Genomic DNA, 14,876 nt, shown 5'->3' with positions numbered 1-14,876 from the left:
CCAACGGCCGTACCAGAAACTCAGACTTTACAAAAATGTTCGTCACACAGACCGCTCACCTATGATGACTTTATTTAGCACAACTGTTCTTAATAGTTTTAATAGCCCAATAATAATAATAATAATAATAATAATAATAATAATAATAATAATAATAATAATAATAATAATAATAATAATGACAAAACGGCCAACTGATTCTGATGGTTTTGTAATGTAACTTTGATCAGTGTATGCACCAGGGAGGTGAGGTTTAGGGGGAACCATTTGGGGAAAAAAAACTAAACTAGCAAAATCCAAAATGAAAGTAGGCTAATTTAACATTAAAATGCCACATTTTCTTTCTTTTTTTTTTTTTGTCGAAAATCATCAAATAAGCGAATCCCAAACCATAACGGCCAATGCCAGTCCCGCCATGCTAAGGAGCAAGTATGGGAAAGTGTTGTCTGTCGCCGTTTGTGTGGAGCGCCGTGCCAAGCGCCCCGGGCTGAGGGACCTTTAAGCGCGACAGGTGAGGGTGTGGTGCGCCTATGTTTCCGGGAGAGAGTGCGGACAGCTTGGGGAAAACAGGTATATAGGAAACACTAAACGGGTAGATACAAAAAAAATGTGGTCGATATTATGACTAGACAAAATCGCGACTTGGAAACTTTCCGTTTGTGCAATGCCTTACGTAACCAGGGAGAATTCAACGTCTAGATTTTGGTCGATCGGTTATTGCATTTTAGATATGACAATTTAATCGCGTATAAGCTGCTTTTATTTATTTATATATATATATTTTAACGCAAGCTGTTTCGTAGCAGTTTCATAATTGGGGGTGGTTCTGTCCCCTTGGCCTATAGCTAAAACAAAATCGTTCAACAATGAAAATATTTGGAATAGTTTTTCTCTACTTCTATCTATGTCAGTCAGGTAAGTTTACGCATGTTCTGGTTTGGTTGCTTGCTTTTTTAATAGAATACGAAAATGCTGTAGATACACTGTAGCTACACCTGGGATGTTCTTCACCCTCCCGACGAGGTCTGGCTCCTCTCAAGCGCTCACTTCTCCTCTCATTCTCTCTCTCTCATTCTCAGGCCCAGCGGACGAGCAAACGCAGCGAGTTAGGACCGGGCAGGTGGGAAGGAGCGTCTTGTTACCATGCCTCGAAGGTCCAGTGCTCACACCGCCGTTAGTGACCATCTGGAGAAAGTACGAAATGATAGTGGTCACGCACAATCACTCTCAGCCGGTCAGCACGGGGCATTTTTCCGTGCTGAACGATGGAAGCTTAAAAATCAATGGCCTGATGACTATTGACCAGGGCGTATATCGGTGTGAAACCCAGCCAGACAGTGGTCCTGCTTATGGGAGTATTCTGCTACAGATTGCTGGTATGTTATGGAGACACTAATCACATTGCTTGTGAGTTTAATATTTCTGATATATGTAAAAGGATTTGCTGTAGTTTAGGGAAGCCGTGGGATTACACAAGAAACAGGTTATGCGGGTTCAGTTCTCAGTGTACTTACCTAGTAACATACAACCATGCCACTGAAACTTGAACGAAACCTGTTATGTTCTCAGGGTATTAACAGTGTTGGCCTCTTTCCATTCTTTTTCATACTCCAAGATGGCTTTCAGAATTAGAGGCGATAAATTAGGGAGAATCATCAATAACCCGTACATAAATATATGATTAAATGTCTTCATCTCATTTTCTCCTGAAAAAAAGTAGTCACTAGACCCATTTTTACTGTATATTCAGACTTCTCTCTTAATGTTTTATTGCTTGTAAATAAATATATAACTTACTTGTAACTTTCAAGAATCTATGCTAAAACGTATCACATGAAAGCAGAAAATCTGTTAGTAAACACCGTTTTCTGAGTGGTATATGTGTGTTTTAGGTGGGCTGGACGCTGTGGAAATGGACATCAAACCAGCAAAATCCTTACCCAATGGAACACTGTTCATACACAAAGGCACCAATGTTTCTTTTAACTGTTCAAGCAAGTCTTACCCCTCGCAGAGCCTTACATGGACGTTTGAAGATTTAATTAATAAAGATGACAGGATAGCATTTGGAAATGGGTCATCACTGCACTTCATGATCTCCAACCTTCAGCCAAGTCAACAAGGGAACTACACCTGCAGAGCCCAGAACAGCCTCTCCAACAGTACAGCAATGAAGAGACAGGAACTACTAGTCTACTGTATGGTTTACAAAGTATTGCACATAACTGCTCAAATCTGTTTTGTTTTTTTTTTTGTTTTTTTTTGGTAGGAGGAAACTTTTTCTGGAAATGTTTCTAAAATATTTTTGAAAGTTAAAAAAAAAACTGAAGCTGCTGAAAACAATTTGTTTTAATAACTATTTTAATAATTTTAAACCCTGAAAGCTAAAATAACAGAAGCTCTGAATTGCACTGTCTCAATTACTGTAAGGAGCTGTAATGAGCTGTAATTATGTGCTCATTACAGTTGTTATTGCTGCATTGAGCAACTAAAATTTAAAGGTTGTCCAGCTATAACCAATCATTAAGGTAGACCTCCCATCCTGCCTGTTTCCCTAAGGTGCCTTCACAAGCCCATATCATATTGTTATTTTTGTCCAAATCCTAGCCCTGTTATTGTTGTGTACGTGTATACATGTCCTCATCATATCTTAACCATAAATGTAATCTCATTCTCCAGATTCTCCAGAGACACACCCAGACTGCAGTTGGGCCCTGATCAGTCAGCCTAACCTGGTCCACTTCAACTGCAGCTGGTATGGGGGCTATCCTGCCCCCAAGCTCCAGGTGTTCCTGGGCCATAGAACAGATGGAATGCGCACAATCACCTCCTTAGAGGACACGGAGAATTTAGAGGTGACCCTAAACAGGACCATGCTGTATGAGGGACAGAAGATAAAATGTGTGGCACAACACATTGTACAAAGGTCCAGTGAAGAGAAATCCTGCTCCTTCACACTCAGTAAGACCTGCACTGGCTTTCTGATGAAGTGTTCATACATGAACATCTTTCTTACCATTAGAGTTCACTGTAGTACAATAACTGGTTGCTTAATGGTATGTTAATGTTTACATATATATGTAAAAATACTATCAGTTAAAGCTATTCTTGGACACAGTGTATTGTACGCATAATAATGTGCTGTTAAATACTAATACAAAATTGTGAAACTGTTTCTATGAAATTTTCATTGTTTGTAATATACACTGATGCTGCAGCGCACAGGGGATGTCTTCCTAACATTACACCACACTGTAGAGCAGCTGTAGAACCGCACGCACCATATGAGCCTCAGAACTCCTTCATTAGCATGTCTTGTCCGCATCTGCACTCACAGGATTTAACATATTATAGTGATATAGGATTGTAGCTTTCACTCTGGATTCCCCCGGAGCAATCTGCTTCAGTGAAAGAGCCAGTGTTTTGTCTTCCCATTCTAATCTCATCCTGTATTTTTTATTTAGTAATTTGTTTTCTAACAAATAGTCTATAAAGATTTTGTTCAGTGACAGTCTGCATTCACAATGCCAGCCCTTTCCAGTGTATACCACTGCTATCTGCATTACACATTTGTGTTCATATATTCTCAGTGTGGTACATAACAGTGATGGGGAAACATCATTTAGAGACCTACATATTTCCTAACAACCTTTCACCATTTTCCTGACCAATATTAAATCCGCTTTGTCATGCTTTTCCCTTCCAGTATGTAATGCAATCCAATGTCTCCCCTTTTCCCCACCAGCATGTAATCTATCATCTCCCCCTTTTTCTTACCACTATGTAATCCATCATTGCTCCCTTTTTTTTTTTTTTAACCAGTATATAATCCATGCTCTTCCTCTTTCCCCTATCCATATGTAATCCATTGTCTCCCCGTTTGCCTATTGGTATGTAATCTATCATCTCCCCCTTTTTCTTACCACTATGTAATCCATCATTGCTCCCTTTTTTTTTTTTTTTAACCAGTATATAATCCATGCTCTTCCTCTTTCCCCTATCCATATGTAATCCATTGTCTCCCCGTTTGCCTATTGGTATGTAATCTATCATCTCCCCCTTTCTCCCACCAGTAGGTAGTCCAGTGTATCCCCCTTTTCCTCACCAGTATGTAATCAATTGCCTTATGTTTATTTGTCTAATTGCAGCGGCCCCTTACCCAGAGGGAGATCCTCTGGTGGCTGCTCTGGAGGGCAGTAATATCACATTAAAATGCTCCGAGGCCAGCTCTCTCCCTCCTGCTGTGACTGTATGGCAGCGAGGGGAGATTCACGAGTCCATAGTCCCCAGCTCTAAGTATATCCTGGCTGGAAGAGGTCCTTTGTACACCCTCACCATAGTCAATGTGACGAAGGAGGATGAAGGATTATATTTCTGCTGGAGTGAAAACGCTCTGACTGCGAAGGAGCTGGAGGTCTTCCTCACTGTCAGATGTGAGTAGACCCCTTGGCTCATTCTAGATGTATTTCACATTTGTATGAATCCCCCCCCCCCCCCCCCATAAAATCCCTGAAGGGGTTGCACAAAAGGTATTAAAGTGAACTGAGCACTGTAACATTACTTGTTAAACATGTATGCCATGTTCACTTTTAAATTTAATGTAGAAAATGTATTTCCCAATATATATTTTTCTTGATCTTTGTCCAGATGTACATATTACCACTAATAGAAGCATGCAATTTGTAAAAAATAATTTAGTTAGTTTGTTTGAGTTTGGTTTAAATATTTTAAGTTGATTAAAACATTTCTGGTTTACATTTTACATGTGAAGGTCATATTAAACTACGTTTAGGTTTATTGACTAATTAGTATCAGATGTGTAAAATGTTAATACTTTGACTGTTGGTCAGATTCTTTTATTTATTACGTTATATGTGCTCTGTTTGCTGGAATGCCACCAGCCGAGATGCTTCTTGCACAGGACTGTACGTCATTGTCAATACCAACCGACTGACTTGTGCCGTGAGGTACATGTAAGGAAAAAATGTTTCTCGCATTTCCAGCCTCTGCAGATAATTCTGGGGCAGTGGTCGGCGTCTTCATCTCCGTTTTGATTGTGGTGGCTGGGATAACTTTGGGCTTGCTGGCATACTCCCACCGAGACAGAATATGTCTGGGTGAGCCTTTAGTGTCACATTGCTGTCGCCTAAACCATTATCTGTGAAAGTAAGGCTCAGATTTTTGAAGGTTCTGAGTGAGGAGGGATTCCTCAGCCTTTTGCTAAGTTTGCACAGTCTGCTTTGTAACCTGTGTTTTTGGTTTGAGGAAGACTGACTTTTCTCTCCCTCTCGCCACCCTTTCACAGGTTTTCGATTTGGGTAAGTATAATCATAAGTATGAGAAAGGGGACATGCACATGGAATAACATTTTTATATCATCCAATATTTTAATTATCAGTGAAACGAGGTGCGTTTTTTCAATCGAACTGCTGAAAACCTTTAAGCGCTTTCAGTGATTTATTTGAGTAAGCGATAAACACTGCATTATCTAGTAAAAGGCTGCTAAAATGTAGCATTCTCTTCAGTCGTTTAGAAGAGGACAGGACAGACGTCATGAGTCTTGTCGAGTCAGACGAAGAAGAGGTTTTTGACGAAACCATTCCCAGACTCCCTCCTCTAAGTAACGGCCAGGTTCCTATACCCGCAACTACACTCGTAGAAATTCACCAGATCCAGTCCAGTAAGTGAACAGTTTGCTCCTCCCAGATGGGGGCAACTTATGATAAGGCCAAATGTAATGCATGTGTCCATTTCAGGTGATCATGAAGATAATGTGAATGACACAGACCAAGCAGACGAATACCAGATACCACCAGAGTAAGGGGGTGGCTCAGTGGACATTAGTGATTGTACAGAACCTTTTTTTAGGGATCCAATGTGATGGCTTTTTTAAAGTTCAGGGAATATACATTGAAGTTTTAACTAATACTGTGCTTGCATGTGTGTCTTTTATATGTTGTATTTTGTAATTGTAAAATCTAGATGTATTAAAATAAAGTAAAATGTGTAAAATATATAAATGGTTTCATGACTTTTTGTTTACTTTTTGTCACAAAAGTTTTGGCCAGAACGTTTAAACTCAAGCTTTAAATCTTAAATGGCCAAATTTTGTGTTTGTGTAGATCCGTCGCTAGTAGTATATCATACAACCCAGAGATAATTGTTGCCCACTTGCGTATAGCTTTTCATAATATAGTTTCTTAATAAGACGCCTTTTTTATTCATATGTTAACAAATTGCTAAAAACGAGTTTTAGATGATACAGATGATAAAATCTGATATCTACAACACACATTTTCATGTATTTTTCTTCTAAATTGTTTACCTAAAGGGTTGGAGCAGGTGGCGACGTTGTGCGTCCTTAACTGCGCATGTTTCACCACACCCCCAACTCGCTTTAATAAGGCGCTCTGTATTTCTTAGAGCCGGAATCGTAGATGTTTTTAAAGTACATTTACTGAGTTTTCGGATACGATGTGTACTACGACTGAAAATGCAACACAAGACGGTAAGGTGCGACTTATCATTTTGACATAGACGTATTGGGGTTCAGGCATGGAGGCAGTAGATAATAAATACGATGTGGTTGCGATGGTCTTTGGCGATATAAATACCATGTTGCTTTCTGCGTAGTTGTCTTTAAAATGTGCCCTTTCCAACACTCAAATGCTGAACAGATTCCGATGATTTAATCTTGGAGCTTGAACCTTTTCATCACCCACGTCTATATGGTACCGCCGGTTGCGAGACATGGAGCGTCTGCTTTTCACCAGACGGGTCGCACTTTGCCTGGTCGATGGGTTATGGTGTTGTGAAAGTGCTCCGCTGGCGTCTACCGGCCAATGAGTAAGCAACCTTCGTGTCATTTCAGCTGTGCTTAAACCACAATCTACTTCGAAACATGACCCTTAGACTGCCATCCGATGTTCTTGTAGCTGTGCTGATTCTAATGACAGTGAAGAGAAAACGCTGAACTGCGAGCATACTGTTTGGGGGATGGCGTTTGGACCGCGCCTGTCAAATCGCGCAACGGCTGTCGGGGAGATTGGGAAAGGACTGCACCTAGTAACCGGCCTCCACACCGGTGTGATCAAGGTGTGGGCCGTCTCTACCGGTTAGTCCTGCCAATAATCTAAAAGAACTTTGCCCTCATTTAGGTTGCACTTATTTGTGACATGGTTGCATAATCTTGATTTTTAAGCAGCGTTTAAGGTCTCAAAAGATCACTCCACTTCACACACATTTCTAACGCTGTTTTAATTTTCAGGGCAGCTACTGTTAAGTTTGACTGGACACAAGTCTGTTGTCAGAGATTTGGTTTTCGCACCAAACGGAACTCTCACTCTCGTATCGGCCTCCAGAGACAAAACATTGAGAATCTGGGACTTGTCAAAGAAAGGTCCTTAAAAAAAAGCAACCTTTAAATATTTCTTTAACTATCATTAATGTTGAAGTCCGTTAACTAAACGCTTCCTTCAACATGTACAGGTGCACCGTGTCGTGTCCTGACTGGCCCAAACTACTGGGTGTTCAAATGTTCTGTCTCTCCAGACAGCAGCATGATCGCCTCGGTTTGCAATCTCGACTCGGTGAGTATCTCTGATCACTTACTGTTCGATGCGGTTAACGCTTATACAGTGCCATCTCATTGGCTGAAACTGAGCAGAGGCGGCTGTGATTGGTCAGATGAAGTCGGTTATGGGTTATAGCTGGCTGTGTTCTGGAGCTAAACTGCTGATTAAGCCTGAATCCTGAACTTTTGACACATGTACAGAACAACAACTTCTTGTTCCCTTGCCTGACACGTCGAAGATCTGGAAGGATCCAGTATTGATGCAACCTCCAAAAAACAAAGAGCTAATGTCTTGCAGGAGATGATGTGGGTTGTTGTGTGTATTGAAGGCCCAATAACTTTTACTGCAGTTTTTGGTATCCTGTATCTCAGAGGAAAAGTGACAGTGGCCATGCGTTTTGGTGGGTTGTGCCAGGGGAGAGGGTGAACTAGGTGGATATGGGTAATGGCTAAATGGCAAAAAATAACTAAAAAAATAATTTAAACATTATATATATATATATATATATATATATATATATATATATATATATGTGTGTGTGTATATGTATGTATATGTTCATAAGTATTAAACTTTAGATGTAATTCAGAATGAATAACCTGAAGCCATTGCATTTCCACAAGCACATCAAGCTTGTGCCAGTATCCGCTGTAGTCCCTGGTGAAACCATAGCACATAATTACATTACATTGAAATTATACATGTATCTCATTGTGCTTGCAATCAGTAAGATGCACATACATGCTTAAAAAAAACCGTTTGTTTATTCTGATGCATTGCACAAGATGTGGAAAATATCAGGTATATAGTTGCAGAGGCTTCATATGCTTTGTTTTCAGAAAGCTTATCTATGGAGCCTGAGATCCCACACCCTCATCAGGATCCTGAAATATGACCATGAGCGTACCATGATATCGTGTGATTTCTCTATGGATGGAGCACTGCTTGCTATCGGTTCATTTCACACTAAGACAGGATGGTGGCTGGACTTATGGGATCCCTACACTGCTGATCACCTGACTAAAATAGAGTAAGTGATCTATTCAACATGCACCCTTTACCATTTCGGCTTGTTAGTTGTTAATGCAGTAAATCAAGCATGTTTGTGTTCATTTCACCCGTCTGTCATACTGATTTCATGATATGGCATGAGCAAAAACTGTCATACGCAAAAACTGCTTCCATGTACTTTATTTTTTACCCATAGCAACTTCTAAAAGAAGTTTTCAGTGACTCTTTGACAGATGTAGATCAACACAGAGCTGTGTTCCAACCCAAGTCTTGTTAATAAATTACTTCAAAAGGTGTTTAAAAGGGGTGGGCCAACCAAAATGTTAGGCTAGTTAATTTTAAACACTTCCCTTGGTTGCAGATGATTTGTTTATATAACTTCATATACCTGACATACTTGGTGGTTTTGTTGCACTTCCTCCAGGGACTGTGACACATGTATATACAAAAATGACAATCTGCTCACAGCTTTGAGTTTCTCACCTGTAGCCCCTCAACTGGCATTCAAAGACTATAGGTGAGGCATTTTTTAATACTTATTATATTGTAAAATGCACTGTATGACTAAATATATAGCAGTCAAATAACTAGGATACTCAACACTGTGGCAGGCTCAGACACACCTTTGACATGCATAAATATGACCTAATTCCACTGGTCTAGCACCATCAGTGTTCTTTACTTCCTGCCATTGTGTAACAGGGCGTTACAGATTTGGGACATGGAACAAGATAAACTGGTTTTGGAGTCGGATCATAACCGGGTCAGCGGGATATGCTGTGCCTTTCACCCTTTGGGTAGCATCATTGCTACAGGGTAATTACAAACCACACTGGTGTACCTTCTGTGAACAGTAACTTTACTTAGTACACATCCTTGATAATCATTTAACCTTATTGTGTATATACAGCTGTTTAGGAATGTTCGGTAATGGAGCATTTGGTTTGAAAATAGCTGTACAAAATGGCTTCATCACCCAGCGTAAGAATAGCAGGCATATGTATTAAAACCTTTTGATTTAAACCAGTCATATATAGCCAGTGAAGTAGTTGTTTTTGTGTGTATATAAACAGGGAGAACTTTTCTAAATGTTAAATTTGTACACTCACTTTTCTTGCTCAATGTGCCTAATGCTGATTATTTAAACCCAAATGCAAATGTGTATTTGGTTATAGATGTCGAGATGGTCACGTTAAGTTCTGGAGAGTTCCACGCCTAGTTCCAAGCCTGCGCCACCTGTGTCGGACTGCACTTAGACACTCGGTGTCCACCTTTCAGGTGAGGGCTCTGCCCCTCCCAAAGAAACTCCTGGACTTTCTCACCTACAGGACCATTCCTAAGAGAAAAATCTTACGATGTACTGAACACCACCGCTGATGGCTAGCAGCTTCAGTTGGAGATCACAATCACGGCTATGCTATTTTCATAAAACAAATTGTTCATTCTGGAGGAGAGAAAAAAAAGGGATTTATGAATGACAAGAAATATTTATTTAAAGGTTATTTTACAATTTATACACCTGCTGTATAACTTTCCTTTTATTGAAGGAAACAATAACGTGATCATAAATAGGGACTAAATTCTTCCTTTTGGAATACCACACTGCTGTAATCCATCCTCGAGTCCTGGGACTGAGTGAGTTAGTAGCTCGTGGTCTTCAGTCCCATACACTGGACGGAGAACGGGACTAGCCATCACTGACCACTATATCCCTAACTGCCTGGAAGGCAGCCAACATTGAGCTCAGCTGGATCTTCTCGCTGGTTCCGGAGGCAAGGCGATACCTGCAAGATGGAGAAGCAGGTGTCAGATGCTGCCAAACTTTACCACACTAAACATCATTTGTTTTGGGTATAGGCACAAAATGTCTGGCTTCTTGGGGACAATAATTATCCAGTAAAAGTGTTTCACAGGTTGTGGTGACACCTGTTTGTGCGTTTAGTCTCAATTCACTGGAGCGTGGACATGCCTGGTGAGACGTATACTCACTCAATATCTGCAAGCTTAATGAGCAAGTCCATCCGAACGGAAAGGGAGAAGTCCACTGGAAAGAGTTGAAAGGACATTAACTAGTTATTTGCCATGTTAAGGTGGCAGCAGATTTGGCCTCTCAAAAAGCCAGAGAACTTGATTTGGAATTCTGAGTATACCTTAAAAATAATACAAACTGCACTCTAATATAATAAAGAATGAGTGGTCAACAAAGTGTGGGGTAGAAATTTGTCTCAAACTACTTGGATGAAAGGGGGAAAAAAAAAAAAGAAAAAAAAAAAAAAAATTAATTGATGTGCCAAAAGCTTCAGTGTAGTAACAGTGAAGCACTGTACGTTATTCCTCTGACAATGGCCTACGGCAGGGGAGAAACAATGCGTTTCTGTGGCAACTGTTTGGGAAGCTCCAGAGAAACCAGGACAGAAGAAAATACACTAAAGCCTCTGTACAGGTGAACAGCTCGTGTGTTTGCATGGTCCTCAGTGTGTAATAAATAAAACGAGGGGTTTGTATGTAGATTATTAATTGCAGCACAATGACGGAGTTCCTCACAATCCATGAAATTAAAACAATCATGTCCAATAAAACAGAATTACAAAAAAAAAAAAAAAAAGTTTCATACAGGGTAAAAGATCTCTGTGCAACCTTTAATGCTTTTACAGGACTGCAACTGGGATTCTTACCTCTGTGTATAAGCAGATGCACCTCCGTCAAAATGTCATGCAGTGCTAGACCTTTCAGCGTCTTCAACTGCAGAATTTCTTTTGGAAACCATAAAGGAAGAATCAACTGTCCTCAGTCAAGGTTTGTGAATTTGTCTGCACATCCGTCTGTCCTACAAGGCCCGTCCTAGATCACAACCGAAATAAGGATACGCTTGTACGCCGTAGAAAAGTCTTTATTTAAGGCCCAGTCCAGTATGTTGGCAATGTCAGACCGTAGGGGGTGGCCTGTGCACGTGTAAACAGTCTCTTCTGTCACTTTCCCATAGGCCATATGAGTGCTCTACAAAGAGATAAGAATACTTCTCATTCTTCTGCCACAAACACTGCTCCACTCTGAACAGTGCACATGCATTAGCAAGCCATCATACAATATGTGTTTTTGAAAACTTGTCAGACACACACGCACCTGTAAAATGTTTAATGACCTTCTCATGTCACCCACTGACAGGGTCACAATAGCCTTCATGCCATCTGGAGTGATGTCAATGCTTAAAAGAAACATTTTAGATGGGAACACACACACAATTAAGTTTTCATGAGTCTGGTGTTCAGAAGCCATGCCGTTTTCTTTCCAGTGTCCAGCTGCCCATGTCACAAATTGCCCACCACTTAGAACACTCCAAATGTTGCTCATCTCCGAATAATGAATTAAATACACATTTCCAGACGCTTGGTGCTTTGTTTATGGCACATGTTACAAAACGGTGTTTAAATGCCACATCATTTAAGCTCGGCTTCCATCCCTATCGGAGCTCCGTGGACAGAGCCACTCACTTCTCCTGCTGGATAACGTGCTCTAGTCTGGGAATCATCTGGCTCTGGGACAGCGGGCCGAACCGGAAGCGTGTACATCGGGACTGGAGCGCAGGAATGATCTTAGACAGGTAGTTACAGATCAAACAGAACCTAGTGTTCTCTGTGAACTTCTCAATGACTAAGAGAGAGAGAGAGAGAGAGAGAGAGAGAGAAAAACTATTTGGTTAGATATCCTTAATAGGTATCCAAATGGTAAGTGCTTAGGTTTCACTGCTGTTCCCTCACAAAGAGCATGCAGTCATTTTGATAAAATTAAATTTAAAATTCCATTTTCAAAATCTATTTCTCTCAATATCTGTGAACTGGGCTCTTTGGCAAGTGAAAACCCAAGCAACTTCCTTTCATCACTGAGCCATTTGGGAGCCCAGCAGGTAAGCTGGTAGAGGCACAGATGGTTCACTACCTCTCCTCAACGCATTCTGTGCATCCTGGGTCATAGCATCCGCTTCATCCAGGATCACCAACTTGAAGCCCTTTCTGCACAAACAAGGATAAAAAACCTGGAGAACAACCTTAAAAACAAACAGGGAATGACAGGATTTGAAAGCCTGCACCACTGCAGACTGCCTGAGAACATAGCATGCCCCCCACCCCCCCTACTTGAAAATGGTCCTGGTGCTGGCGAAGCTGAGGATGGGGCCACGGACCACGTCGATGCCGCGGTCGTCCGACGCATTCAGCTGCACGTGCAAACAAGCAAGAGCAAAAATGTATATGCTCTCAATTTAATTCACAATGCAGGGCAACAGCTGCTGAGGTAATGTGACATTTTGCTAAAACAGGCTGTACAACAGTGAGTCACACAGAACAGGTTTATTACACAGGGGACTCTGCATCCATAAATGACTGAAATGTTCTTTTTAAACATGTCCACCTTTACACCAGATCAATTTTTTTCTAGCCTAGAGCCTAGACCAAAGCACTGTACCTCCAAAACCATCGAGTTGAACTCTCTGTTTTTGTAGAGCTGCTTGGCACAGGCCAAGATGGTAGAAGTTTTTCCTGTTCCCGGAGGCCCGTAAAAGAGCAAATGAGGCAGCCTGTCTTCGCTGATGAACTTCTGAACTGGGGGAGTAGGATCTGGTCAGCTTTATGAAACTTGGCCCCTGAGCCATGCTTACGAAAATGTGCACAGTGTCCTATGTATGATCGCTGGTCTCAGCTTTGTCATCTTCACAATGTAGCTGGGTTTCACAAACTCAGACAAGCCAATGAACCATATCTGTGTAATCCTAAGAACAAAACTCCCAGGTTGCTGTCCATGCAGGTGCAATGTGCAAGCAATCAGTAAGACACTAATAACTCACTGTGTGTTTGTATACATTTACAACATACTTGTACTCAGAATGTCCTGATGAGAGATCAAGTCATCCAGGGTCTGTGGCCTGTATTTTTCAACCCTACAAGAATTTGGAGAAAATCACCATTAAATACTGTTTCTAAAAGCAACAGGAGCTGTTGTTGCTTGCACTAAACAAAATGCATTAGCCTCTTGGTCTGGATACAACAAACATCAATTATAATGAAACTGTGGGGGGACCTTTCCTGACTTGAGCTTGTACACACACACACACACACACACACACACACACAGCTGTACTGCTAAATATACATTTAATCAAAGGGTATCTAACTTTTGACATCGTTTCGGCAGAGTCTGTGAGGGAGATGCGTTTGCAAAGAGTAACCTAGTTCGCGTAAAATGCTTCCACCCAAGCTGTAGAGATGTGGACAGCCATCAGTCTTCTAGGCATATGACTAAGGTACCTGCATCTTCACAACTCTTGCTGTACTAGCCAAACTAAATAGCCCACATGCTTATAATGAACTTGAACTTACATAACAAGCTAGCAGAGTTGTTCTGCGGACACCCGGCTACTTAGCCAGAAGCTACCTGTGCGTGTATACTATATAGTATAGTTATGTATAGTTTAGCTAGCAAGCTAGCCAGCGCGCACATTTTATTTATTTATTTATATATATATTTATATATCTCCACCACGATAAGTCACATGCAACACGAAAAGCCACATAGAAAGTCCAAACCCTGTGGACATAATTAGCTAGCTGGATAGTTACCTAAGACATATGCGTGCCGCTATAATTAATAACACAGCTAGCCTAGCTTAGCTATCTTAACTGTCCAGGTTGGCAATACACTTTGCAACACGAGTCTCTTTTATTCATAAAGCGATACTCATGTAACAAAATAAAGATTTTACGTAAATACTTGAATGAAACAATTTTTTTGTATCTAAGCATTACCATGGCAAATTTCTTGTTTGAAGGGGTATCTTGCTTGTTGATGCCATTTTGAAAAGGTTGTAGACGGGTAGATATGGTGCTAAATAACCGCCTACATGCCAGCTCTGTCTTGGCGCGCTTTCTGACAACATGGAGTGTTTTACTTCCCGGGAAGCTGTTTGACGCCAGTTTGCTGTCCAATCACGAACGACTAAGTTTTAACTCCACCCACCCTCTTAAAGCCCATTATTCTGTAGGTATAAAGTAGTCCATATCTTTATGTGTGGACGTAAAGTAGCCTATATTCAACTTAAAAATTAGTATATGGAAAGCCGATATATGTATTATCCCGAGCCCATTAAAATGCAAAACAAAATACATTTAAAAGCAACAATTCAGTGCAGTTTGTACATTAAAATGGTTAAAGTGTAAAACGTTATTTAATTATGAAATCCTGGTGTTGACAAGATGTTCCAGTTAAAGCTCAATATGAGGATTCCAATATGCTTGAAAA

General features: G+C 40.7%; 3 protein-coding genes across 5 annotated transcripts; 2 read left to right on the top strand and 1 right to left on the bottom strand.

Annotated features, from left to right (window-relative positions):
• The first annotated feature begins 826 nt into the window (after nucleotides 1-826).
• vsig10 (V-set and immunoglobulin domain containing 10) lies at nucleotides 827-5,954 on the top strand. 2 transcript variants are annotated; one of them, XM_027010646.2, is made up of 9 exons: nucleotides 827-915; nucleotides 1,080-1,376; nucleotides 1,893-2,198; nucleotides 2,680-2,961; nucleotides 4,149-4,433; nucleotides 5,004-5,117; nucleotides 5,306-5,318; nucleotides 5,526-5,680; nucleotides 5,757-5,954. In XM_027010646.2, exons 1-9 carry the CDS (start codon nucleotides 867-869, stop codon nucleotides 5,819-5,821), a joined length of 1,566 nt encoding a protein of 521 aa, XP_026866447.2. In that variant the 5' UTR covers nucleotides 827-866; the 3' UTR covers nucleotides 5,822-5,954. The 2 variants fall into 2 exon arrangements, with proteins under 2 accessions (XP_026866447.2, XP_026866448.2); XM_027010647.2 differs by having other exon boundaries at nucleotides 861-915; nucleotides 1,086-1,376.
• A 443-nt stretch (nucleotides 5,955-6,397) lies between these two features.
• wsb2 (WD repeat and SOCS box containing 2) lies at nucleotides 6,398-9,982 on the top strand. Of its 2 annotated transcripts, none has more exons than XM_027010654.2 (9): nucleotides 6,398-6,508; nucleotides 6,678-6,846; nucleotides 6,936-7,114; nucleotides 7,268-7,399; nucleotides 7,489-7,589; nucleotides 8,414-8,604; nucleotides 9,010-9,102; nucleotides 9,288-9,401; nucleotides 9,761-9,982. In XM_027010654.2, exons 1-9 carry the CDS (start codon nucleotides 6,475-6,477, stop codon nucleotides 9,960-9,962), a joined length of 1,215 nt encoding a protein of 404 aa, XP_026866455.2. In that variant the 5' UTR covers nucleotides 6,398-6,474; the 3' UTR covers nucleotides 9,963-9,982. The 2 variants fall into 2 exon arrangements, with proteins under 2 accessions (XP_026866455.2, XP_026866456.1); XM_027010655.2 differs by having other exon boundaries at nucleotides 6,453-6,513.
• A 70-nt stretch (nucleotides 9,983-10,052) lies between these two features.
• rfc5 (replication factor C (activator 1) 5) lies at nucleotides 10,053-14,497 on the bottom strand. Its single transcript, XM_027010656.2, has 11 exons — nucleotides 14,384-14,497; nucleotides 13,454-13,518; nucleotides 13,047-13,183; nucleotides 12,719-12,798; nucleotides 12,522-12,595; nucleotides 12,077-12,236; nucleotides 11,709-11,790; nucleotides 11,453-11,582; nucleotides 11,261-11,338; nucleotides 10,575-10,629; nucleotides 10,053-10,369 (listed from the first exon to the last, which is right to left on the bottom strand). Exons 1-11 carry the CDS (start codon nucleotides 14,428-14,430, stop codon nucleotides 10,273-10,275), a joined length of 1,005 nt encoding a protein of 334 aa, XP_026866457.2. The 5' UTR covers nucleotides 14,431-14,497; the 3' UTR covers nucleotides 10,053-10,272.
• Between the last annotated feature and the right edge of the window lie 379 nt (nucleotides 14,498-14,876).

Source organism: Electrophorus electricus, chromosome 9, assembly GCF_013358815.1.
Source record: "Electrophorus electricus isolate fEleEle1 chromosome 9, fEleEle1.pri, whole genome shotgun sequence".
In the NCBI taxonomy this organism is placed as follows: Eukaryota; Metazoa; Chordata; class Actinopteri; order Gymnotiformes; family Gymnotidae; genus Electrophorus; species Electrophorus electricus.
The sequence above is the reverse complement of the archived record's forward strand: the minus strand, read 5'-3'. Positions and strand labels throughout refer to the sequence as shown.